General features: G+C 42.5%; 1 protein-coding gene across 1 annotated transcript in view; it reads left to right on the top strand.

Moving 5' to 3' along the window:
* Positions 1-20,060, top strand: part of trit1 (tRNA isopentenyltransferase 1) — a gene marked incomplete at its 5' end in the record, with an annotated part of 49,576 nt that extends 29,516 nt beyond the window's left edge. The window contains 5 exons of the mRNA XM_079259159.1: positions 7,380-7,489; positions 7,636-7,713; positions 17,170-17,279; positions 17,683-17,800; positions 19,742-20,060. Coding sequence (XP_079115285.1) covers positions 7,380-7,489; positions 7,636-7,713; positions 17,170-17,279; positions 17,683-17,800; positions 19,742-19,953 — 628 coding nt within the window. The 3' untranslated portion in view covers positions 19,954-20,060. The remainder of the gene's footprint in view (positions 1-7,379; positions 7,490-7,635; positions 7,714-17,169; positions 17,280-17,682; positions 17,801-19,741) is intronic.
* Between the last annotated feature and the right edge of the window lie 7,381 nt (positions 20,061-27,441).

Genomic DNA, 27,441 nt, shown 5'->3' on the forward strand with positions numbered 1-27,441 from the left:
AGCCGTTACCAGAGTCTGGCAACCCAAGATGACCAGAGATGGGTTTTTTGGCAGTCACAAAATGTCTACCCATTGTGTGGAACATCTTTTAATGTGACATTAGGGACATAACGTGTGGAATGTAAATATAAAAACTAAAACCAAATATAAAAACTTTAACTTTTTATTTGTATGATGTCATACAATGACTGTTTATTTTATTTTTTATTAAAGTGGAAAATGCCATAGCTAATCATACCTCACCTATGTAAACGTGATGTGTAGCTAGGATCATGGGTTGTCATATTGTGGATTAAAGCAAATTTATAAGTCTGCTGAACCGCACATCCAGCCACTGTTTCCCTTTAGTACACCCATCAGGGAATTTCTGTCTTTCCTTTTCAATAATAGAACTTTATGGCTTTTGTTTCTACAAACCAGTTAAAAGGATCAGAAACTCAATGGGATTGGATACAGCTGTGTGTGAAGACCTTTGTTATGCATTACATGTGGTATTGAATAGTGTTTAATGCATGCAAGTTAAGTTTTCTCATCTTCCTGTCTAAATCATTGATCAGGGGGCCCAGTGTGGACCCAGACTTTTCTCTTCCAATGAAAGCAGAGCAAGAGGAGGGAAGTGTACTCTGCCAAGCGACAGTCCGGTTATTTATTTCTCCCTCCCCATCTGACGGGTCACTCTGCTGTACGCTGCCGTTTCCCAATGGCCGGGAGACCGATTTAGATACAGCCCACACTGCTGAGAGCTCGATCCGTGTGGGAAGGCTGTTTCTTTAGGATGTCAAGTGATTATTAATAATTTCAGAGATAAGCCCCCTCTGTATCCACAGGGGAGTCTGGTGATCTTCGCTTATTACTTAAAGGAATTCTGACTCCTCATTTATTGGAAGTTCTGGTTGACCTAAACCAAATTACAAGCAGCACAATGGTGTCCGTTTGAAAGTTAACATGATCAAATAAATTTTCTGGCTTTCCACACAATCACCAGCTTCTCTCTGACATTTTCTAACCAGCAACCACATGATCAGTAGCACACTAAAGCAGCGTCACCCCTTCAGTGGTATGGATCTGCTGCTTACTAAATGTGATGACATCACTCAGATCTCAGATTTAGGATGTTTTTTTCTGAAAGTGCAAACATCTCCTCCTCAAAATCCTTTTTTTTTTTTTTCTTTTTTTTTTTTGTGCATTGACTAAGCCCTGGGTTGCCAGATTCAGTCAGCCTTTATTGGCATTGTGTCATTTCTAGGTGACTTGTCAGATGGGTTCAGATAGGATAAGAAACGACTGTTTTTACCAGAATTGTTGCAGATGGCTTTGATTTGTCTGTCAAAACTCAAACAGTCCTTCCAGTGCGGTTGCATGATGGAGACAGGAAGACGTCCTTCTGATTTTCTTGTTGTGATTATTGCCACCTTATCTCCTCTCTGAGCCGCCACCTTATCGTGGTGGAAGGGTTTGTGTGTTCTGAAGATCCTAGCAGCTATGTTGTCGGGGCCTTTATGCCCCTGGTAGGGTCACCCACGGCAAACGGGTGTCTAGGGAGGGACCAGACTAAGGGTGATTCTCAATTCTCCCCCTTCCCCCTTCCCCCTTCCACTTAGCCCTATCCCTCCATATTGCGCAATCATATGGGGGGAAGGGGTATCCCAATTCTCCTTTGGACAAAGGCTAAGGGGGAAGGGTGAGGGCTACACACCCCTTAAAGTGAAGATTTTCCAGGACCACACTTCGTTGAAGAAGGGGTAGAAGCGTACAGAAGCCACTTACTAGTTTCTGTACAGCGCGTTCACCGGCAACATGTCTAACAATGCTGAAAAAGAGGTTTACAAATTTAAGTATTTTCAGCATTAAAATACGATTTAATAACAAGACTGACATTACGGCATTTTATTTTACGCTCGTATGTTCTGCTCTGTGAAAGTTTACTACAGTTGGCACAAGAGGCTAGCAATTACTGAACTGCTGGTTTGATAAATGAGTGCATAAAACCACTGTCGCTGTTTTCTTTCAGTGACAATCATCTATATGTTGTAGCATTTCCTTTACTTCTGTGCACAGTGCTAAATTGTGTCATATGTTTAAACCAGGGACACCAGAACACACGAGGGCACTTATCCGCTACAGAGCAGAAAAAGATGAGTTTATTGTTTACGTTCGTGTTCTTGTACCAATTTCTGTGAAAAAGCCTCTATTAAGTTATAATTACATAAAGAAGTTACACGTGCAATTCCCATGTTGTGAATACAATGTCTGCAAAACAACGTTCAAGGGACAGTAGTTCCCGTTTATGCAGTTTACACAGCATTAAAATTTTTATACAGTTACTACCCTCTGTATTTATATCTACATTTAAAAAAAAAAAAAAAATCAAGCTCTGCATATGTATCTCATAGACAACTTGTATCTGACCCTTGTAATGGAACGCATTGGGCTAATGAAAACAAACAAAAAATTTCTACTTTCGATACAGTACATTCATAAAAGAGGTGTTGTTGAAAGGAAAGGTGACTGGCCAACAAGCATACAAAAAATGGGAGAAATACCGATTGCCCAGACAACAGAAAGTAGCACGTCTGACGACAACGGCATCTTGCAAAACAATCACTCGTCGCCTCTGTTTGCGTAGCAGCTAGAGTGCCGCAGCTTGATGACGTCGTCACGGTGTAGTGGTGTCCCACTTCTTAGGGGAACATTTTCACCACTTGACACTTACCCCTCCACTGGGGGGCCGAGGGATAGGGATAGGGCTAGGGCTAGGGGAAGGGGTAAAAGCCTAAGTGCGGCTCAAAGACCCCTATGATGAGAAGGACCATGGACGGAAATGTTCCCTTGCCCAGATGCGGGTCACCGGGGCCCCCCTCTGGAGCCAGGTCTGGGGGCACGAGAGTGAGTGTCTCTGGATGCTCTGGGGCTGTCCTGGTTGACGTGCCTCTGCAGCATTGCGTGGACATCGGGGACAGTGCCTCTGGACTGGCAGAGTGGTGTGGTGGTCCCCCTTTTTAAGAAGGGGAACTGGAGGGTGTGTTCCATTTACAGAGGAATCACGCTCAGCCTCCTTGTATATTCAGGGGTCCCGGAGAGGAGGGTCTGCCGGATAGTCAAATCTCAGATTGAGGAGGCGCTGTGTGGTTTTTGTCCTGTTGCAGAACAGTGGACTAGGTCTATACCCTCTTTGGGGTCTTGGAGGGAGCATGAGAGTTTGCCCAACCAGTCTACACGTGGTTTGTGGACTTGGAGAAAGCTTTCGACTGTGTACCCTGGGGACTCTGGGAGGTACTCCAGGATTATGGGGTACTGGACCCCCTTGTACGAGCTGTCCGGTACAACAGGTGTCAGAGCTTGGTTCGCATTGCCGGTAGGAAGTCGGATTTGTTTCCAGTGAGGGTTGGACTCCGCCAAGGCTGCCCTTTATCACCGATTCTGTTCATAACTTATATGGACAGAATTTTTAGGTGCAGCCGAGGTGTTGAGGGGATCTGGTTTGGTGGCCTCAGGATTGGGTCTCTGCTTTTTGCGGTTGACGTGGTCTTGTTGGCTTCATCTGGTTGTGATCTCCAGCTCTCACTTGAGCGATATGCAGCCGAGTGTGAAGCGACTGGGATGAGAATCAGCACCTCCAAATCTGAGACCATGGTCCTCAGCCGGAATAGGGTGGATTGCCCTCTCCAGGTCGGGAGTCAGGTCCTGCTCCAAGTGGAGGAGTTTAAATATCTCGGGGTCTTGTTCACGAGTGAGGGAATGATGGAGCGAGAGATCGACAGACGGATCGGTGCGGCGTCTGCAGTAATGCGGACTCTGCACAGGTCTGTTGTGGTGAAGAAGGAGCTGAGCCAGAAGGCGTCACTCTGATTTACCAGTCGATCCACGTTCCTACCCTCTCCTATGGTCATGAGCTGTGGGTCGTGACCGAAAGAATGAGATCTTGTATACAGGCGGCTGAAATGAGTTTCCTCCGCAGGGTGGCCGGGCTCTCCCTTAGAGATAGGGTGAGGAGCTCGGTCATCCAGGAGGGGCTCAGAGTAGAGCCGCTGCTTCTGGTCAGGATGCATCCTGGACCTCCCTGGTGAGGTGTTCCAGGCACGTCCCTCTGGGAGGAGACCCCAGGGGAGACCCAGGACATGCTGGAGGGATTGTGGTGGAAAATACTCTGGTCTTGAGAAGTTGTAATACATCTAAGAGTCAACTGTCTTCTTACAATGAACATTTTATTATAAACTAATACAAGCACACGCTGGAGCTTGGAGAGAGAACCCTCTCTGCAGATGCTGAAGTAACACCCGATTATAAACCATGCTTAACTCCTCCTAGTTGCTGGGCAGACCACAGAAACAATCATTATCTCTTATTTAAGACTAAACTGAACTCACTAAGCATCAATCACTCACTATATTACTTTATTACCTTTAACCTCTAACCTTTAGACAACTGGTCAACCAAGCAGTTGACAAAAACAGATGCCCTGCAGGAAACTCTTCCTGTCTCAGACTTTGTCTGCACATTCCAGACAAGGATCATATAACTTAAAGAAAGCTTTGTGCATAGACACAAAACACAGCAGGATCACAGCAAATCAATGCATATATGTCTAATACTTAATACAAACCAAACTCATAATAATTTCTCCCCAACAGGATGATATCTCTCGACTAGCCTGGGAATGCCTCGGGATCCCCCCCCCCCGCAGAGTTGGCAGATGTGGCTGGGGAGAGTGAAGTCTGGGTTTCTCTGCTTAGGCTGCTCCCCCCACAACCTGACCCCAGATAAGCGGTAGAAGATGGATAGATTATTAAAAGATTGAAAATTCCATTAAAATAATAACAGCTTTGTGTTTTCTCAAAACTCGATGACATTTTCAGGCTGGTTAAACAGAAGCCCAGACATCACACCGTCTGACCTTTGAGAACAAAACATCCATTCAGCATCTGACACATTGGAAATGTATATCTCCTTTTCTTACTGTGCTGTAGGATAACATCCTGTTTAACAGGAGAATTTCCCAGTTAGTGAATCTCATTAATTGGCCCTGAAGTCCAACTTGCAGGCAAAAGGCAATGATTGACATTTCTATGCGGAAGTGCACAGAAATTGATTCAGCAAGTGTTATTTTTACTTTTAGCAACAAGCACTTTCTTTGGCAGGGACAAATTGTCCATTATGTGTAGCTGGACATGTTAAATGAAGCTTCAGCAGCTGCAGTACGAGAGGGGAAACTATCAGCTGGAATCAGCTTTTTTTTTATGGATTCCTGAGGCTCTCCATCTTTTTATTTTTAAACTTAAAAGACGTTAAATCCAGATGTCTGACATGCTCACACTGGATTCAGAACGTACATTTATTTCTGCAGTTTTGCATCTACAAGATTACTTTGTCAGGAAAGTCTGTTCAGCTTGAATGAGCTCTGTATGCAACATGAAACATTTAAACACGCGAGAGCATCACTAATATCTGAAACTGATAACTGAACACGGTCGCATATGTGTCTTCTGGCTGCGACTGTTGAGTGTGTGTGTGTGTGTGTGTGTGTGTGTGTGTGTGTGTGTGTGTGTGTGTGTGTGTGTGTGTGTGTGTGTGTGTGTGTGTGTGTGTGTGTGTGTTGGGTGTGGCTGAGAGGGGTTGATGCACTGGTGGAACGATGCCCAGGAAGCTGCTGGTCCCCCCCGTCTTTTGTCCCTCCTTTCTGCCATCACCCCATCCCACCTCATCAGCCAGCCTCCTCCTACTCTTCTCCTTCTTCATCCCTTTTCTACCCTTCCTCCTCCTCATCGTCTCTCCTTCCATCTCTGACACTATTGCCCTCTCAGCAATCTGATCATCCATGCACTTTACTCCCCCCACCTCCCTCTCTCTGTCGGTCTTTCTCTCCTTTACCCTCATGTCTCCATCCCCAACTGGCTGCTGTGGCCAGACATCAAGGTCAGATCTCTTCCTCCCTCCCTGCGTCTTTCTTTTCCTCCCTCCATTGACTCTACATTTCCTGTGTTCTGCCGCTATTCTCAAATTTCTCTCTGCTTGTCTAGCCAGTTTTCTTTCTTTATTCCCCTCCCTGTTCCTCATGCAAGAATTCAGGGCCTTTTTTTTTTTTTTTTTTTTTTTTTGTGTAATACTTATTGTTATAAAATTCCATCATATACATTCTTGTAACCTTTCAATTTTCCATGTTCAGTGCAATGACCCGAACATTTTCAGAGAACAGGTCATCCTGTCAAGTCTGTTAACTGTTAACTTTAATCTGTTTCTTCCAATAAGTGAAATAAGTCACCTGCCTTTTTCGGGTTTAAAACTTACCAATGAAGAAGTACCAGAGGCTCCATTTGTAGGGTTAAATTCTGTAATATTTAAAAAGGAAAAAGACTACCAAACAAAACAAACAGAGGATCCTCTCCCCAGCATTTGTTGGTCAGTGCAGGATGAAGTCTTACTATCAGCTGTACGGTTGGTTCTGATGTGTTTTAGGATGCGCTCACGCCAGCCTTTGATTCAAATCCAACTTTGTTTGCTCATAAATTCTGATTAATTTCTGAAGGTTTTAATGCTCAAATTCTGGCGTGGATCAAAGAAGTGAGCTCTGCTTTTAAACGAAGGCCTGCTTTAGGTGAAGCAAATGCAAATAGCGGACTGTAACATGGAGGAGGTGATGGGAAAACCCAACCACAGCATTGCATGTGTGTCGGACCATAGCCATGAGAAATGGCTCGCGGTCAGACGTGAATGTTTAGCATTATGTTAATTAAAAGCCCCAGTTTGTTTGCATGCATGCAGTGTGAAAGCAAACTCATACTGGAAGAATGTTGCAACCTATGCTTGAACAGAGTGTCACAGACTGTTGGTTGTGAATGCAGCCTTACAGTTTTATCCCTCCTAAACTTCCCTTCTTGCAAGTGTCTGGGTCATCTCTGCTGCAGTCTGCACAGAGGGAACTTGTAGCACTAGAGAAAAATAATGTCAGTCCAGAGCATGAGAAGATATTGGTCATTGAATGTAACATAACGTGCATACCGACTGTTCAGTCATTCATAAATATTTGAAAAGTACATTGGGAACTCAGACAGGCCTTTCTCCTTCAGCTGGGGTGAGACAGTCTGACATCGATGAAGACATTTCAGATTTAATGTCTGGCAGGTCAGCCAGCAGGACTCTGCTTCTAACTCAGATTGTATCCGTCATCAGCCTGAGTTAAAGCAGCTGTGGGTCCTGCTCCACTGAGTTTTAATCATTTTTCTTTTTTTTTGTATATTTGTTCTTTATGCCAGTCTTATTTTGCACCTCAAAGCGTTTTGCCTGATACTCTGCATGCAGGAAGGAAGGAAATGGCAAAAGGAAATGTCACATTGGAGATTTTTACTTTTTATTGATGTAAGATGTTTCCTTCTTCTCCACAGTCAAGACTATCAACATGGGATTTTCCAGTCGATTGGATTTAAGGAGTTCCACGACTATCTGACTGCCCCTGAAAGCAGCACTGAGCAGAAGGACTCGCTAAGAGACAAAGGTCAGAAAAATACCTGCTCAAATCCATTCAGATGGCTTAAGGTTCACCAGTTGGTGGACTGGTTGGCTGATCAACCAGAGGAAAATGTAGATGCTTTTTGTTTAGCTTTTAATCTATTCCCACCTCTTCCTTTAAACACTTTCCAGGTATAGAAGCTTTGAAGATTGCTACAAAGCGTTATGCCCGCAAACAGAATAAATGGGTCCGCAACCGTTTCCTTAAACGTGAGTACCCTTTACTTGGCTTATGCAGTGTGTGTGTGTGTGTTTCTGTGTGTTTGTCCTCCAGAGCCCAGTTCCTTAGCAATCAGCACTCTCTTTAACAAGATGAGATTCAGACACTCCATTAGGTTCACAATAAGCCTCTGAGCTGCTGTTTTGTGCTCCAGGGTATAAAGGGTGTGTGTTTGTTTTTAATTTCCTTAATATTTAAATCCGTCATTTACATTAACAAAAAAAATGTGTTTGTGTTTAATTTAAAAATTTCTTCTTTGTTGGGCATCAACATCATACTTTTTTTCTTTTAACTTCATTTCAGATAATTGTATTAAAAGGTTGGTGACTCAAGCTTCGGCAAGAAGACATTTGGACTGAATAAAATACTGCAAGCATAAATCACATTTATAGCTCAGCATTCAACATTAGTTGAGTCTCATTAGTTTAGTCATTACTAAAAGACACGCTTTCAGGCTAGCTATTTCAGTCTCTGTGCTAAGCTTTGTTAGCCCCTAGTTTCCTGCTTAACGAACATCTCATTTCCCAAAATGTCCCCTTATAATTCCTTAAATTGTTTGTTTTTGTAAAGATAATGTCAGCAGGCAGAAGTGTATCAGGTGCATTTCAAAGGTAGATATCAGTATTGGAAAATAAACAAGCAAAAAGGAGGATTTGACTTTATGCAGCATGTGGGAGCTGCTTTGACGTAAGTAAAGGGATAATTCAAACTCTGTCCTCACCACGCACCTGCAGCTGAGACCTTTTGCTGCCTTTCCTCAGCACCTCGTCCCTTTTTGCTCCCAGATGCATCGAGATAAACCTCCGTGTCTGGTTACCTGCCAGATTATCTGCTGCTGCTGTATGGACAAATGTGTCCTCTGCAGTCCGAAATGTTTTGCAGTTCAATTGCAGCTCCCGAAACATAAATTTTGAAAGTATGTTGAAAGGCAGAGTGTGTTTCTCTTTCCCAAAACAGAAACCTGGCGTCTCCGTCCCACCAGCAGCATGCCCTTCAGTAACCCTGCCTCCTAATCCTGTTAGGCCCAAGTGGCTTAAGGCCACGCTAGGCCCTAAACCTCAATACCCCTCTTTCTGACCGCCTGCCTACCCGCTGCACACACCATATGGTCCTCATCACAAGCGTGTGTGTGTATGTGTGTGTGTGTGTGTGTGTGTGTGTGTGTGTGTGTGTGTGTGTGTGTGTGTGTTGCTGCTGTTTTACAGGCAGTCTGTCTGGAGTTGTCTGTGTTTTGGACTAACATGTTTTTCACTGTGTGGTTGAACTCTCCTTGAATAATTGACTCTGTTCAGAGCAATTTGTTGGATGCAGCGTTTAATTTCACGGTGCAGGTGGCAGTGGATTAAATCAGCTCTGTTAAAAGATTAAAACTTCATATTCCAGGAAATCTTCCTGGAAATGCTGTGTTTGAAGCAGCTTTTTTGTTTTGTTTTATTTTTTTTTGCAAACTGGCACATCATTTTGTCTTTTTTTTTTTTTTTTTTTTTTTTTCCTCTTTTGGTTTTTACTGGTTTATCTGTTTGAGTCAGGCCAAATCATGCTAATTAGTCCTTGGAAAAACAAAACATTTGTTGTAAAGGCTGCATTTTATTCCTCTGTACTCCTGGGATTTGCTAGAGGTGGCTTCTTGTGTTTAGTTTGGTACAGATGGCAGCAAATGAGACAAACCTGCTAAAGACTGAAAACTGAAAACAAAAAAGAAGCCTTCGTTTCTTTTCTCTTGTGTATATTTGGATTTTGGAGGGAATTTACACCCAAAACAACGTTGTTTTTCTTTTACAAAAAGAATCCAAGGCTTTGGTGGTTGTGTTTTGCTTTGGGTATCAATGAAATGCGCAAATAAAATCCAAGAAGGCCAACTGAGATAACAGAAGCACGATTAGAATGATTTTTACAGTGTTTTAAAATATCACAGGAAACTATTTGGAGGATTTCTCTTTTGACAGTCTCCTGATAAAAGTCATTAGAAAGGCCTTCATGTTGGAAGATAATCTGCCAGGAATGTGCACTTGCACATATTTAAGCCATTGTGTGGCCTTGCAGATTGAGTTAATGCAGAAGCTGAGTGTAATGACGATGTTGGTGTCAGTACGTTTCCCTGTAGAGATGTTGGTTGGCATCTATGTTGGAGAAACAGAGGTGTATTCTCCAGTGATGTTTCGGTGTTTTCTCTATCTGATGTTTCTCAGTGTCAGGATCTGTAAGGATTTGCCAAAAGACATTCATTCTCATGTCCATCCCTCGTGGGGGTGTCCTAAACCCACCCCCACCCCACCCTTCGTCTCCGTTTACCTCAGCCTTGCTGCGACTGCTGACTTCTTTTCTGTTTGGTCTGAGCCACGCACGCGCCTACACAGATGCTGGCAGGCCCTCAGCTGAGCAGGCTAATCTCTTGAAGCATTACAGAGCTGCAGGGAATTTACCCTGACCGTATAAACTTGGGCAACAGGGTCGCTGAGGTCCATGCGTACCAACCCAACCATACAGAGACTAGTGGGTCAAAGTGAAAGACAAACTGCAAGTGACAGAGTTGGAGTAAAGAAGCTAGCCAATTACGCTAACGAAGAAACATCCTGAAAGACATAGGATGACCCCAATTTTACAAATACGTTCAGTATCTTAAGTACTTTTTAGTGGGACAAGTGATTCTTGATGGAGTCAGTTTGGTTGCTGTGGAGATTTAAACACCAAGTCTCAGCTCAAATGAAATCAATCTTAAAGTGACTTAACTGAAGTGCATCTGTAGGTTTGCAGTACACACACAATGCAGTGTTTTTATTTTTATTTATAGGACAGTATTTGGTTACCTTTGAAATAAAATGGTAATCTTAGGTTGTATTCATTTTGTTAAGTGCTGCATTTTAAGTGGGGAAATGCCATCATCTTAAGAGGGTTTGTTTAAACTCCCTGTAGACACATACACTCCACCTGTAACCAAGATACACAGGTAGGTTGACTGAAAGCCTCGTGAGTGTTAAGTAACAGCATTGTAGGTATCTTTTATTCAGAGGGGTGAGTGAAGGAGTGGAGGATGGATGGATGGATGGAGAAAGAGAGACAGCACATGGATAGCTGGCTTGATGGAGAGTGAAGGTAATCTGACTCAGCTGGGGCAACAGGTGGAGGGCGAGTTTACACCCTCATCTTCTAGCAAGTGTGAAACACACACACACACACACACACACACACACACACACACACACACACACACACACACACACAGACACGGAGCCACATACAAATGCATTCTCATTCAGTGTGAAAACAAAGTCAGGCCAAACTGGGAAGGAGGGGGATGTTTAAGTGATATCATATTGGGTTTGTTTTTCATTTGTTAATTGACTGGAAACGTCCAACCCTGATAAGAAATGTAAAATGTGAGGCTGAGGTGAAAAAGCTGGTGTGTTGAGAGACGACACCCCCCTTTAAGTACAAAGCAAAAGTAGCAGGTGTGTCACCAGCCGACTGAAGCATCATTGGATGGCGTCCAGACATGAGGCCTACGTAACGCATCACCCCCTCTCTTTGCCAGTGGCACATAAAAACGTCAGAGTGCATGAATCAGAAGAGGCAACATCGTTCATCCTAAAACCATCATTACAGGATGCAGCAGGAAGAGTTACTGATGCTCTGTTGTTTGAATCTGTTTGTAAAGATGGGATCTTTGGTAGTCGAACCCTTCTCGTTTTCTACTCCTCAACCAGGTTCAGAAACACATTACGGATCAAACCTGCTCACCAGCTGTGTCCAGTCTGAACCGCCAAGCAATAAACTCACACAACTTAACCAGCAGCTTCCCAGATATGATGTAATATCCCAAATATTCCCTTATTAAAAACATTATTGTTTGAGCACAACAGCTGTTTTTGCTTTATCTTCCTCCGGGCTTTGTCTCAGATGAAGACGACTCTCAGTCTATTCATTTTGACATACTTGTGTAATCCATTACTTCTTCTGAATTACAACCACAAGCAACATCACCTTTGCTGCCATCCTCTTAGTGATACTACAGTCTTATTTGATTCCCTAAAATACAGACAGAAACATGTTTGCTTTATTTAAAACTTTCCATTTTCAGACTTTTGCTTCAGATTTGTTTTGCTTGCGAACAGAAAAGGAAATCCAACTAGAATGGTGTTAACACGTCCCAGTTAGGGTTGCTTGTACAGAGTCATCAACAACATACAAAAAGCAAACAAGCTTTAGAAAAAATTGTCAAAGATCTGTTCTGACTGCAGTTTCGCTTTCACTATCTTTGTATCATGACTGATAGACAGAAAGTAAAGTCATGATCGTAGCTATTAATTATCCAGAAATCCCCTGGCTAAACCTGATAACCAGAACTGCTGACCATTACTCCCAGAGGTATAGTCATACGTTAAACTAACACTGGTGGGTTCTCAGATAGCGTTCTCCTCAATATTTTAAGGTTGGTCGAAATGCACTCCAATGCTCATTTAAGCTAATGTCAGTCGTCTATCTTTGAGGGTCTCAAACTGTAGTCCTTGAGGATCTCAATCCGGCAGGTTTTCATTGTTTACGTGGTCCGAAACACCTGAATCAAGTCAGATGGATCAAACAGCTTCTTGTCAACGTCTTCACAATGACCCATTAGTTTCAGTTAGACATGTTAGACCAGGGAAACAACAAAACCTGCTGGATTGCAGCCCTCGAGGACTGGAGACTGAGACCCTGGTCTACAGCGGATGTAGGCTTGATCTTATTTATACATCCAGCATATCCAGAGCAGCGTCTGTATTTACATTTGTTTTTTCATGTCTTTTCAATAGAAGTCTATTGTTTGGTCTCAGATCCTTCTATTTGGGTTTTTTTTTTTTAAAAAAAAAAAACAACCTAAAACAGCGTTGTGCTCAAGCAGGGCACAACACGAACCAAAACATTTCAATGACAACCTTGGAAGATGCTCCAAATCATGTGATCCCTGATTTATTCAGACATGAGATGCGTGGCATTAATGGCGTCATCAATCTGTTAAAGCAGTTGCATCTGGTCATTCCGACATGTATCACTTGATTATTAATGTTCCTCATGGCTTCATTCAGTCAAATCCGTGACAGTGATGGAGAGAACCACTGCACACGCATGATTGGACAGTACATCACAGTTCACATACATGTGATATCCCTGTAACTGATTATTAATATGAAAATCTTATTTTTTGTTTTTGTTTTTTTTTTTAATCCAGGCAAATCATTGAGAAAAAACTCTTTTCTATGAAGACGAACAGCTGTGCTTGTATAAAACATGCAGGAAATAGATGAGATCATTGAAAATAAAACTGGTTGAACATTTTGCTGTCTTATTGGCTACAGTTTTATTTGCCTCTGACTCCTCACCACCATATATGTGATTGTGCAGTGTATGAAAGAAAAAATGGCAGTTCAACATGACCCATAAAAGCTATTAAGTTGAATTTTTCCAGCTATGTGTCTGACAGGGTTCTTTTTATACGGCTGCAGGAGTTCAGACATGTGCTGTGTTGGAAAAAAAAACAAAACTACAATGACAAATTATTATAAAGAAAAGACATCAGGGGTGTATTGACTTGTGTGTATTGAATTGTCATGAATGGGACTCCAGGGATTACAGACACTGGACGTAATGATTACAGCCCACAAAAATCCAAATAAACAACTGTGCTGCAATGTTGAATGAATTACCATAACAAAAAAAAACAAAAAAACAAACCTTTGAACCCAAACAACTCTGCTCTGATCAGTCGTGAACAACAGATAAATGAAGGAAGTGAGGAAGACAACAAGTGGAAGGGGAACTATAAGAAAGAGGAAGGAGGTTGTTTGGTGAGTATAGAGACAGCTGTTATGTTCCAGTGTGGAGCGCGACCAGCGAAGACACAGCTGGGCCAGGAGGCGCAAGGCTCAGGCAGGTGGTGGAGTTTTTATAGCAGAGTACATACACACACACACACACACACACACACACACCAGGCTCTCATCCTCACTCGGCAAACACAAGGGCAGTTCAGCAAATGACTCTTGGCCCGTTTGTTGCAACAGGTGGACTACTGTTTCAACACACAATACATGCACACTCAACACTGGCAAGCAGCTGCCCAGCGACAGATTATTCTCCTTGTTGGCAAAGTGATCTCCCCTGTGTGCTTGAAAGGTAATGCTCAGTTTGTGATGTGTGTGTGTGTGTTTGGGATTTGGGCATTACTCATGTTGTGGGAACCCAGATCTGTTTACAGCCACATTATGGAAACGTGTCCTCCTAATAGTTTAAGGTGAGGACATATTTTATAGTTGGGTTTAGACAAGTAGGAGTAAATGTTCTTGTTTGAGTAAGACTGTAAGTAAGGTCCTTTTAAAGGCAAATATGTGTACGTATTTACACACCAACACCCTCTTCTTTGTTCCTTTAGTGTTTCTTATCAACACTCTGTCAGTTCCTGCTGGATTAGCAGAGTTAAATTTCAGTAGATCCCAAACAAGAGGGGGTTTCCATCCAGCATCTGGCAACGCACCATACAGTCTCACTATTATTTACCACCACTCCACTCCTCCCAGTGGGACATTTGTGACTGCAAATGGGAGTAGTGTGAGTGGGGTGGGGTGGTGGGGTTCAGAGAGATAAAGGAACAAAGTAAGGAAATGGTGACAAGAGGGCGCAGGGTGGCGGCTGTCGGGTGTGAGGTATTTATGAAAAGAAACCAAAGGGGAGATCTGCGACTCTGCCACTGGTACAGGTATGTCAGGTGACTCTCTGCGGCACCACCTGCCCGCTATTATGCCGCACGCACAAAAGATCCCACTCATGACTCACAGAGAAACAGAAACGCCGTTACCATGCAAGTGAAATCTGAAGCTTTAATTAAGAGTAACTGCTGTTTAAAAAGAAACAAACACACAGAAGAGTTTGAGGATAAACGGTTTACCCAGATTAAACGGAAAGTCTCACACTGCGAGGCTAAACGATGCAGGTGCAGGGTGAAACGCCGCCATTTGTGCAGTTTGCTTTTACATCCTTTGTCTGCTTTTTGAGTGAGCTCAGCTGGTCATGACTTAAATAGGATAGAAGTACATCACATGTTACAGTGGTTAACTTTACATCAAGCTCAAATTATGCTAATTTTGACCAGAAACTGTTGGAAATTTGCCGAAAAGAATCAGTTGTGGGTGTAAGTTTGTGGCCGTGGTGTCTGGCTCTGTGAGGACTCTTTGTTCTCTTACTCGGACAAAGTCAGTGCTGTTAGTTATACAGATGACCAGTCTTAAGAGTTAGATCTCAGTGTTCCTCTGTAATAATGAAGGATCAGACAGTTCCCAGCAGAGTTACAAATGTCAGTCTTTAGGGTGTCTACTGCCCTTAAATCCACACTTCAGTCTGTATAAAAAGGATTAAGCCATAATTGAGTTGGCAAACAGTACTTTAAAGGTTAATAGGATTCATTTACATAAGAATGTGTTTAAAGGTGGTGTAAGGGGGAGGGAGGTGGTCTGGGGAAAGATTGATCATATGTAAACTGCACACACCCCTCTTTTCAGTGCTTCTTCAGATGCTTTGTTCTCAAAGTTCTCTAAAGAGGTATACTGCAAAGAAAACACCACCAGTTCCACTGGAACAAAAGAGACGTTTTCTGGCCCCATATTGGTTCTACGTAGACCCCTTTTTCACTTTGCTGGGACAAACCACACATCAACCCAGAAAGCTCCAAGCTATAATTATTATTACTACTTTTAGTCCACCTGTTTTAATGTAAAAATGCATGTAGACACCCTTTTAATATTATGAGACTACAGTAATGTCAGTTAAATCATCAGTCAATTATAATATCAGTAGAATGAGCAGCATGAAGCCAGACAAAACAATAGAACAGACTTCATTACTAACAGTACTTTGTGATGAAATAACACATAGACTGACAGTGACCAAACCTTCATTCATCTGCATCGCATTCTCTGAATGTCTGGCTTTTAGGAGAAAAAATAATGACATTGAAAAAAGGAAAAATATTTCCATATAATACGTTTTCCTTTCAGACTTTTTTGTTTTGCTATGTATAGTTTTTCATGGCACTATTGGGTGTGTTTTGGTGCCAGAGGAGCAGTTTGGAGGGCCAGGATTTACCTCTTTTGGCACACCGCTTACTCAAACCCTGGGCTGCCCAGCTCTGATCCTTGGGGACCACATTCCTGCAGGTTTTCTATGTATCCAACACACCTGACTAATCACTTATTCTGCAGAACTTCATTGGCTGTTGGATCCATTCACTGGAAGCCAGGTGTGTTGGAACAGGGATACATGGAAAACCTGCAGGACAGCGGCCCTCAAGGACCAACTTTGGGCACTTTTGCTCACCTATAACCTTAAACACACCAGGCCATGTCACATGTTTTTGTTCTCTTTTTGTGTGTGCATGCCATTTCACACAGCAAACAGTGACAGGATTCTGCTCTGTGCTGTAGCCCTAACCATTTCATCAGTCATTCTAAAGGCATGAAAAGAGACTAAATGCAGATGGATAACGTTCAAATGCGTCTTAAAAGTAACACCAAAGCAGGGATTCTAGTAGGCCAGAAAGTCAGTAGATCCCTCATGCCTCCATCCAGATGACAACAGCACTAACAAGCTGACAGCCGTGTTTAGAGGGTTACGATGCAACCGAGGTGAGAATTAGAATAAATATTTTCCAGATATTCCAGGAGCATCTTATTCCACTGACCAGCATTGGTTTCTATCATACACTTGCATAGCTGATGATTTTCTCAGAATTATTCACGTTCGTTGCATCTTTCTGCATCAAGTGTGCATCAGTGTATCCTTGTTCAGTGCAGGGCAGTGGTTCTTTAGACGGTCACTCAGGCAGACAGACAGACAGACAGACAGAGACCCACAGGGCAGGGCATGGTGCTGAGGCCCAGCCTGGAGACTTGCTGACTGGTGCAGAATAGAAACATGGGGGTGGAACGGCCAGACAGCGAGAGAGCGAGTGAGTAAAAGCCGGAGAGAGACTGATGGCGCACAAGAGAGAAGGATGTGAGGAGAGGAGGAGGGGGGGGGTACATTATCGAGCCAGTGTGAGTCAGCAGGTTGACAGAGCTTCAGGGTGCGGCTGCAGCACATCACTGCTCCTGCACATTTCCTGCCAGTTTGTACCGGTCCTGTCAAAGCAGCTGGAGCCTGTTTGCTGCTTCTTAGGTGCAGAATCACCTGATGGAGGTCAAATGTATAGAATCAGCTAATAGACTGATTATAATGCTGGTATGTCACAGCATTTTATGTCTACAAAGTTTTCCATGTGAAGCAACCCCCGTTCCAACACGCGTCTAATTTTTACAGAAAATGTCACAGATGCATTTAAATAAGAGAAATAAAGCGTGAAAGCAGGGAAATGTCAGTCTCGAGGAGCTTTTGCTTGTTTTAGTAGCAGTCTAAAGTTCATGTGGTAAATGTGTGTGCAGGACCAGGAGACAACGTCCCAGCAGTGTATGGCCTGGATGTGACAGATGTGTCGAGGTGGGAGGAGACGGTGCTCAGCCCTGCACTGCAGATCCTGGACAGCCTCAGTAAGGTGGGGCCTCAGTAGTCCAACATGCCAGCCTCCTGTGGGCGACTTCCATCCATTGCTGGGTGTCCAGTCCCAGAATTTTCCCTTTTTGTTCTTTCATCACTCTACTTCTTCTCATTATTTGCTTTTTCTTGCCCCGTTTCTTTTTATTTGAGGTTAGCGGCTTGTTTTACAGAATGTTTTTTTCCATCCTTGTTTCTCTGTTTCATTGTGAGTTTTACTCCCCCGTTTATAATTGTTCACACTTTCTTTAATTTAAACCATACCTTTGGTTTTAACTTACTCATTTTTTATTTTTACATGAATTATTTTGTCATGTTTCTCTCTAATTTCATTTGTTGCTATAAATTCTCTCCTTTTATTGTTGTAAATGTTTTTTTTTTTTTTTAATTTTGCTTGTTTTCAGGGGGAGGAGCCAGTAATTGCACCAATTAGAGTCCAGGGAGAGGGGCAGAAGAACAAGAGGAGTCATCACACCTGTGATCTTTGTGATAAAGTGATCATCGGTGACCTAGAATGGACAGGTGAGGCCAGCCAGACACAGCAAATGATGACTTTGGCAGTTCTAAGTTATTTATTTGTATCATCCTAAACGTTTTGTGAAATGTAGATGAGCAGAATGATTTGCAAATGCAATAAATTCACCCGTTATTTCCAGTAGAAGACAAGCAGCAGATCAGATGTTTGCTTGTTCACTCATTTTTGAGTTTGATGGCAGCAACACACCAGAAAGCTGAACCGAGTTATGTGTACCACTGTGAAGCACCCCCTCTTCATTTCTTCATTTAACAACTATTTACAGGAAGCAAGGAGACCCGTTTTGGGGGTTTTAGAAAAGGAATGTTGTTTGTTCTTTTCTAATGAAGGACTCTAACTGAGTTTTAGCTTCGTCTTCCTGAAATCTGCAAAGCCTTTCCTGACAGAGATTTTGTCTGGTTGGGAGCAGATGTTGTAAGGGTGCACATCAAGATAGTCTCCTAGACTCGGTCCGATTGCGACTCGGCTCAGTTGAAGGGGGGTGTATCCATGCGGACCGTGATCGCGTTCATGCTGCACTTTGGTCAAACGAGCCAAACCTTTACAATATAATATATCCCCATTCTCACCAAAGGTGGCGCTGCACTAGTATTCAGCAAAAGAGAGGCCGAGACCGCCGTGAAGAAGAAAACACTGTTGCGAGTTAAACATGAGAAATGAAACTCATGAGCATGAAACTATCGGTTTTGAGTTTTTTTTTTATTTTGTCTTTTGCAAGTTTACTGCAGAAATACTCTGCAACAATGGACGCAGTATGAACACCAGACGAGGCAGAGAACTCTTAACACCATGGCTACGTATTTACCCACAATGCAATGCTACGCCAAAAGCCGGAAGTGACTTTTTTTTGTAATCTGCTTCCTGTATTTGGCGTGCTTGAAACGGACCGAGACCCGCGTTTATAGGCGGATTGAGTCTGCTTCTTTGATCTGAGTCTGAAACTGTTTGGCGCATTCACATTTCCCCAAACAAAGTGGAGTTTCTGAGCAAACGGATTTGGATTGGAATCAAAAAGACTGATGTGAATGTGCCCTAAAACTCTTTTGTGATTTTCAGCATTGGCTGAGCCTTCAGATGTGTAAAATAATGTGAACTGTCCCTTGATAGCTGGACAGTCTTCTGTTTCACTCCATAGTTTTTGAAAAGGAATTTCTCATCGAGGATTTCTGTTATTTCCTGTGTCCGTGCGGTGATCAGGAATGATTCCTGTTTTTAATTCACTGTCTAGAAGATCATAAGCATCCCAATGTTACCTTTTGCTTTATCTGACGTGCACAGAGATTCCTTCTGAATCTTGTGATGAAACCACACTGAATAAAGTGGAACGCACAATTTTACATTGAGGAACATTTTTCTAAAATTGATCCACAAGTTTTAAATCCAGTTTGTCAGACTGGTGAACCTCTGCCATGTCTACATCTGAAGCATTCTCTCTTAAAAGCCCCTCATTTATTCATCCATGATAGAAACCTGCTATCGTTTCACCTGATTAGTTGTCCAATTCTGCTGGAGTTTCTTTTTTTTTTTTTTTTTTTTATCTGTGCCAGTTGTTTTTCCAACCTTTTGTTGTCCTTTCTCCATTTTCTTAATGTGTTGCTGCCATTAGATGGAAAAAAAAAACTTTATTATCCATGAAAATGTCTGTTTTTTCATCTGATATACTATTTATGTTCTGTTGGGAATTAAATATAAGTGTATGAAATGTATCATTCATTGCATTCTTTGCGGGGACATACACATGAATGCTGTATTAAACGTTTCTCCATCTGAATGAAGTAATCAAAGACCCTAAAGCCTTCATCGCTTTAGAAGAACAAACAACAAAGCTGATCACGTCTGTGACTCGTGTGACTTCATTATTTGCTCATATCAGAAAGCTTTTCTTGTGACAGATGTATTAAATCTGTGATTAACATTTGTACCTGCAGCTCACCTGAAATCCAAGAAGCATCACTACCATGTGAGGAAGAAGAGGAAGTCTGATCCAGGCTGTGACCCACCCGATGCACCTCCCATCTCTGCAGGAGAGGCTCCCTCTGAGGACTCCTGTGCTGCTGTTGCCCTGGGCTGCAGTGAAACCTCTCAGGACTCGTCCAAAGACACCAGGACAACACAGAAGGAAGTATCTGTGAGACTTTGAAGGCTGCACAGACTCCGCTCTACATTCATGTCCGTACAGGTTTCCACCACCAATTTGCTCAAACAAATGGAAGCTTGTGTGCAATCCTTACAGATCCACTAACATGTGAACCTGCAAAATACGAAATAGAAGTCGATGAAGACATGCAGCGATCCTGGTTCCGTTCAGCTGTATACATGGAACTATAACCATGAATAAGGTGTTTTATGGCTTTTTTTTTTTTTTTTTTTTGCTATTGCCTAAAAACCAAATCAGTTCTCTACATTTACTTTTCTGATTTTCCAGAAAACACAGAATACTGATTATTGTGGTTTTTATTGTTGCAATGAAACGTTTATATTTCTAAAATGCTTTCAAACACTTAAAATGTCGTTTATTTTTAATAAAGCCTAAACCTATTGAAGTTTCCTCATCTCATGGATGATGCTGCATTGCTATCAATTGTGTGAAAAGAAATCCATGAATATGGATTTGGGAGGTTTTTACAGGACATCAGCAGGAGTTTCATCTTTCTGTCATTGGAGCTCTCTTTGGCGTGCTCACACAGCAACCAAGTATTGTGCTTTGTTTGCCTGCTGCCAGCTCACTTTCCCCCCCCCCTTTTTTTCCCCAGTTTTTTTGTCATAAAAAACGCTTTTTCTGGTTCTTTCTTTGTGACTGACTTAGTTACCTCATTTGCACTCTGACAGTGGTATTAACCACCAGCTCAGGCTGTGTGTGAGTGTGTTTTCACAGCACTGATTGCAGCTCTTTGTTTATCCAGCCGCGTGTCGTACCCTTTTCCAACCAAGGTGTGTCTGCTGTTGTTAAACCACTTACACAATATCTGGCTTTGCTCCAAAGGCCGCTTTTGGGCTCTCCAGCTAAAGTTTTCTATCCTACTACTTTTTTACAATTGCTCAGCGTTGTCAGCAAACGCTCCGTTAACTCCGCCTTTAAGTTTTCAGACGCAGCCTTGGAGCATCAGACGTCTTCTTTCAGTCCACGTTTAGTTCACAGGCTCTGAGCGTTTGACCTCATCCGCATGACTAAAAATATTTCCAAGCTATATAATAGGTGGAAGTGTGTCTGTGTGTGTGTATGTGTGTGTCCCACATTCTCTTTCCAAACTGGGTCAGGCCTCAAGCTTACTGGGAGCTTACCATACAGTAATGGGAGTACCAGTGAAAGCAAAGGTCAGTGTGCAACTGCTGTCTGGTTTTTATAACCCTTTGTGTTGTTTTTCTTTCCTCCTGTTAAACTTTTTTGCTCACTTTTTTTTTTCTTTTTTTTTTTCCATGATCATAACCATCGTTATTACAAAACCGGGAACAATGAGAGTGATCTTTTTGGAAAAGTCGTGCTTTTATCAGAAGTCTGAGCCTCTTTTTGCGTGCTTCACATTTTCCTTTGGGACTCTACGTGTGGTATGTTCTTATCTTGAGCTGCTCGGCGAGCCTGCCTCGGCACCTCCAGGCACGGCTGAATCACTCCGCGCTTAAAGAAGCCAACTCGCACTGTTCAGTGACACGAAGGCCCTTGAACTTTGCATACGCCTTCACAGACGTGGAGAAGTAGGACAGCCTCCACGGTCACAAGGCTAATTAGTGACTCGCGCGGCGTGATGCAGCGGATCATATGCGGAGACACACACACACACACACATACACTGAGTGAATTCTTTAGCTGCCGACAGCAGGCATAAAGACTTTAACACATCAAACCAGTCCTTTAATGAAACATCCGTCCCCGCCGCACCCCCCCCAACATTCCACATGCTTTTAAAATTGACTTTGCTGCCTTCTTCAGTGCTTGATGAGATGACTGCTGCCGGTGGAGCCAGCATAAATCTCTCCACTGTGAGCTTTCTGTGTGTTGCTGCGTTGGTCAGTGAGCCGCACAGTAAATTCACTCAGTTTCAGCTCAGCAGTTCTGTCTCTCCCTCTCAGTCCGGTCCTGCTAGGATAGCCGATCAGATGCGGTGAATGTTCAGAGGACACTATCCTTTACATGAGTCCCGGTGCAGAGGATCTGTCGCTTTAGTTATGCAGCGCATACTGCAACATAAGCAAGTTAGCAGTCCGATCTGTTTACAGTAAAGTTTTTAGTTTTAGTGCTGGTTTGTATCCAATAGACTGCTTGGGCTGTTGCGGTAACTGTGGGGTTTTGGACACTGGGACGTCTGATACGTGGCTCAGAGGGGATGTCAGACAGCTGACGCAACCATGACTCAGCGTGTACATACAGCATATGGAACCAAAGTTTGAAAGCAACTCTGCACACACTCCGTCACACTGTTTGAGACTTCAAGGAGTCCTCCACCACCTGGGCCTCCAGATGTTTCCCTTTCCAGTTGTACATGTTGTTCTGTCTTTCCTGTCGTCTCCACCCCAACCAGTCGAGGCAGATGGCTGCCCTCCCTGAGCCGGGTTCTGCTGGAGATTTTCTTCCTGTTGAGGGGGAGTTTTTTCCTTCCCACTGTCGCCTTGTGCATGCTCAGGATGGGGGATTGGATCAAAGTCATGATTCGATGCAATCAGTTGGTTTCTATTATAGGATATGTATGAATTGGCCTGAAATGATGTGTATGTTGATTCGTGTGACAACATTGTTGTGAAGTGGCGCTATACAAATAAAGTTGAATTTCCCAGTATACCAAAGTAAACCTCCTTTGCCATTGTATGCCATCCTCCAGCATCCCACTCGGGGCTCTGAAGCATTGGCTTTGGAGAGCATATAGCTGCGTGGTGCAAGGTGGTCTTCTTTTGGCTCCTGGTCCCGATCCGGCCCTCTGAACCTCAAGATTAACCCGGTGCTGAAATGAAACCCAGTGCTTGTAAAATAGTTTAACATGAATGATGAACCCCTGCTGCTTAAGTGTAAACAATTCATGGCTTTTACACTTCGTGTTGTTGTAGACTTAGATTTTGCATGCTGCATTAAACAAATTGAAGACCACTTTTACACGCGTGTAACATGTAATCACATGAAATGCAGTAAGTCTTCTGCACGGTATGCAGAAGACTTCTGGGATCAGATGTGTTTGCTTCTAAATTTTTCTGTCATGTATTGCTTTGGATTGGGACAGAATGTCTGCAAACCAAGGTGATCTGGACTTTGCAGGTAAGTAACAAATGTTACACTGCAGCTGTGAGCAGCAGCTGAAGATATGCTTCCACAAGGATAACAAAGGAAGCTTTACAAGTCTGATTATGATGCAGTTTTCATGTCTTACAATAAATGACATTAGTTATCTTGGCTGAGACAAAGGTCCTCATGTAACTCATGGTAAGACGATTAACTGAGATCTGAGTTTTGAGTCTTTATCAGCATTTATGTGTAGATGGGTTCAGTCAGTCGTTCGAGCTTCTGATCCTGCTCCTGCTCAAATGACGAGAGGTCAAATCTATCGCCACCTGGGTGAAATCAAACATCCCGGACGTGAAATCAAACATCCCGGACGTGAAACAAACGGCAGCGACAATGGGAGCATCTTGGACTGTGCTCTCGAATCTGGCCCTAAAAGAAAAAAGCCATTGGTTATTTAATTGGAGAGAATTTTAATTGACAGGTAAGGCATCAAGGATGATGAGTCAGAAGGTTTTGCTTGTATAAACAGAAACCTTGACTCTAGCGTACAAAAGGAAAAATCAGCCCTTGGTTCATCCTATTTTGCAAACAAGAAAACATCATGATGATTTCCATCCTTTAATGGAAGATCTAAAGTCTGATCCAAATAAATGTGGGGTCTCCTTTTCCATTCGATCAAACCCTTTCTGATTAGTTGAAAAATTGAATATTGGGATTTTTTGCTTTACAATTTTAAAATAGATTTTTTTTTGTTAAAAATATAGATTTTTTTTTGTTTTTTAAATAAAAATCCATTATATATATATATATATTTTTTGTCATTTTTATTGTTTTTATTAACATTTTGTCTTCTTGGGTTTGTGAGAATCGCAATTTAAATAGAAAAGGCACCCAAAAAAAATCTCAATCGAACCAAATTGGGACAAGAGCATATCGTCACAACCTTAGTTGTAACAACAGTGACAAAAGTTCAATTTTTTTTTTTTTTTTTTAGCTTCATTGTGTTGAGTTGCAAAATTTCATTTGCACAAATGTCACCTGGCATTTGGATGGAGGAGGGCGAGCGATTTTCACCACATCGTCGAAGTTCCATTGGAAATTAATGGAAAAGGAGCGACATTGACAACTGCATGTAGACCCCATAACGAATGCTAATTCAGCATGTGTCTTGCATCCTGTCTCTTCTCTGAACTCTCTGCAGCTCCTGAAAGTCAGTCCAATGATCACTCTTGTCTCTTGCTCTGTCCCTTTCTCCCTCTTTTCCTCACTTTCTTTTCCCATCATACATGAAGCAAAATGCAGCTGTCATGTGATCCCACAATGTGAAGTTGTGAAATGTAGTTTTTCTACTGAGGGTAATAATAGACTGTGTGCAGAAAGTTATTAAGACTTGCTTTAAATCCTAATTTTCTTAGAGGAAGGACACTCAAAGTGAAAGACAAAAGTTCTGTCTCAACATTAATTTCCCTGATTACTCTTAAGAACAGAAGATAAAAAAAAAAAAAAGAAAAAACTAAAGACTCGTCAGTTGGACAGATTGTACATGTGCTTTGTGTTGCCAAATCCTCTTCCTTATTGTGTTTGTGTAAATTTCTGAAGCATAATATTTACACCAGTTTGATCATTAGTGAAGAATCGCATGACAATAAAAAATTTGGCTTTTTTTTTCTGCAAGTCGTTCATCAGACAATGTGGTTCAGAGTTCTTGTTGTCTGTGCAAATTTTGATTTAAAACTATATTTCTTAAGTGTATGCAATTTAAGTGTCTTAACTCCATGCTAAACGAAGTTATGTCTGTATGTAGTGATATTAATACTAAACTATATCCATTTGGACAAATACCTTATGTCTGTAATCTAGTCCAGATTTTTATTTTCAAGCTTTTCTATGTGAATATTCCTTGTTTGTACGCTAACAAAGCAAACCCAGCCTTGCCATTCTCATCTTTCTCTTAAACCCTCAGAGCCTCTCCGACTCAGAGCCCTGCTGTAGTAGTGTGTCATCCAGTGACTGTGGGTCTAGGTAATTTGAAGTCCACTTAATCCTAATCTCTAATCCCATTTGGCTAAACATTCTCTGCCATCTGGCCCTGGCTAGACAAAAAAAAATACTCACGCAACTACACACAAACTTGCTTACAGCTAATCAGACAGAGCAGTAGCTGAAGACGCTGTAGACAACCAGCTGAAGGTCTGCTTCGTGTGCTGCTTGTTTGGAGATCAGGCATTCAGTCAAATATCTGCGAGCGACAAAATACTAGACACCACACGATTGTGTAAAATCAGTGTGTGGCTTGTGAAGGACTTGGTCCAGGATGTGTATCACTTTTGTTGCCACAAGGCAAAAACAATTAAGAGCTGCAAAAGGTCAAGTATCAGGCTGCCAGTTGTGTGTTTATGAGAGACTCCTCCTGAGCTCAGAGTACACACCAGCTTTTAACTCAAGTGTTTTTTCTTTAAAAGATCCATGTGTGTGTGCATGTGTGTGTGTGTTTATATACTTATACATATTCCTGCATGCACACTTCTTCTGGTCTGGGTCAGTGTTTGTCTGTTTATAAAAGAAGAAGACAAAGACTGTTCAAAACCTGGATGTTGCACAACCAAGTGAGGAACACGACACTGTCAGGTGTGACTCAAACGGATAAAGAAGCTTTGTTTTGTTGTGTTGTGTTCAGTGTGTGTGTATGTGTGTGCATGCTTTTGTTTTGTTCAACCAGTTTGATTGAAAAAAACAAACCCAAAGCATGCAGTGCCACACTACTGCTCATGTGTCTGCAGTTCGCCTTGAAAAACCTATAGCTATGTGTGTGTGTGTGTGTGTGTGTATAACTGTATGGATTACATACACACACAAAAAAAGCTAGACGTGCACAAAGAGAGATCATTGTCACAGCCTAAATCGGCCCAGTCCAAAGACGGTGTTTTGTAACATTTTAATGTGGTGTATGCGTCCAGAGCTGAGTGCAGAGCATCATTTATTCATGGTAGTGTGTGTGTGTGTGTGTGTGTGTGTGTGTGTATCTATAGGGATGAACGCAGTTCAGTGAGTTCATGCAACTCATTCTCGCTCTTCATCACGCTGACAAGAGTGAGAAGCAGCAGAAGGAAGAGGAGAGATGTGATGTGAGCAGCCTGTAGGAGACCATCATAGGTGCAGTGTGATCCTGCTTTTCTCTCTCTCTCTCTTTCTGCTGCGTATTTCCTGCCTGGTTATGTAATGCGGGGGCTGCCTGGTACTTTTTTCTTCCTATCCCATCCCATCCCATCCCATCCCAGCCCCCCCCCCCCTATTTTGCCCTCCCCAATCCAGAGCATGACATGCCTTCCTGTTTTTCCAGTGAACTGGTTCCCAGGACAGCAGTTAGCGGGACTTAATGCTGATAACTCCTCGCATGTGGTGTTTCAGACCAACCTCGTCCTTTCTGTGCTGCTTCTGTGTGAATACTTAAAGCCAGAACAGCTCAGACACATTGTTTTTTTTGTCTTCTTATTGAAATTACATGACTTTTCCCCCCCTCTCTTTTCAGTTGTTTTTGCCTTTTCTCTCAGGCAGGAAGCGGGTGTGTTTTAACTAAGCGGCCCTTTTTGCCTCTTTTTGTGCAAGTACGCGTGTTTTTTTTTTCCTACTTTGAAAAGAGAGCAGTTTGTGAGACAAAGAGTGCGTGTTTGTGTGTCTGCATCTGCGACTCCATTGTGAGTGTGTGTTGGTTGCTGGAGCCGGCTTTTTCCCGCCAGTGCAGTGTTTTGTAGGTGGGGTTATGGTGCTTAGCAGCAGCACAGCCCCACAGCTTCCCGCCCAATATGTAAATAAGCGGATAGTGGGCGGGGCTAGGCGCCTCCCCTACTGCAGCATTTAACACCTTCACTGCCAGGGTGGAACTCACAGACAGCCTGTCTGTGTTGTTATGAGTCTATAAAGGCAAATGTTTCTGTAAAACACTCTAAGTGAATTTAGAGGATCATACAACCATGATCTCATCATTATACATTATAATACATGTCTGAAAAACACTGCAGTGTAAAAATCCTCCAATATTTCTTTACTCAACCTGAGAATTGCGATGTGGCTTTTTCTTTTTAAAAAAAAAAGAAGTAACTTTCTGACCTTTTAAAGATGTGTTTGACTCATCTTGACGGCACAGTCACATTTAATGTACATTCCTGGAGCCATTGTTGCCCCTGCAGCTTCCCGAGCCTGAGAAGTCGCATTCACATCTTGATGCAGAATCACGTCACAGGAGTGTTTCACTTTATTGTACCACTTCACATGCCAGCAAATGGATATTGAGCACTTTCTGAGTTGTAATTTAATATTTTTAAATTCACGACAATGTCAAAGCGCTGGGTGTTTTAAACACAAACCGTGGCTGATTCAGCAAAATGAAAGACAAGTGACACAGGAGGAAATAGACATTGT

The sequence above is a fragment of the Telmatherina bonti genome (genome assembly GCF_933228915.1).
Source record: "Telmatherina bonti genome assembly, chromosome: 19".
Taxonomy (NCBI): Eukaryota; Metazoa; Chordata; class Actinopteri; order Atheriniformes; family Telmatherinidae; genus Telmatherina; species Telmatherina bonti.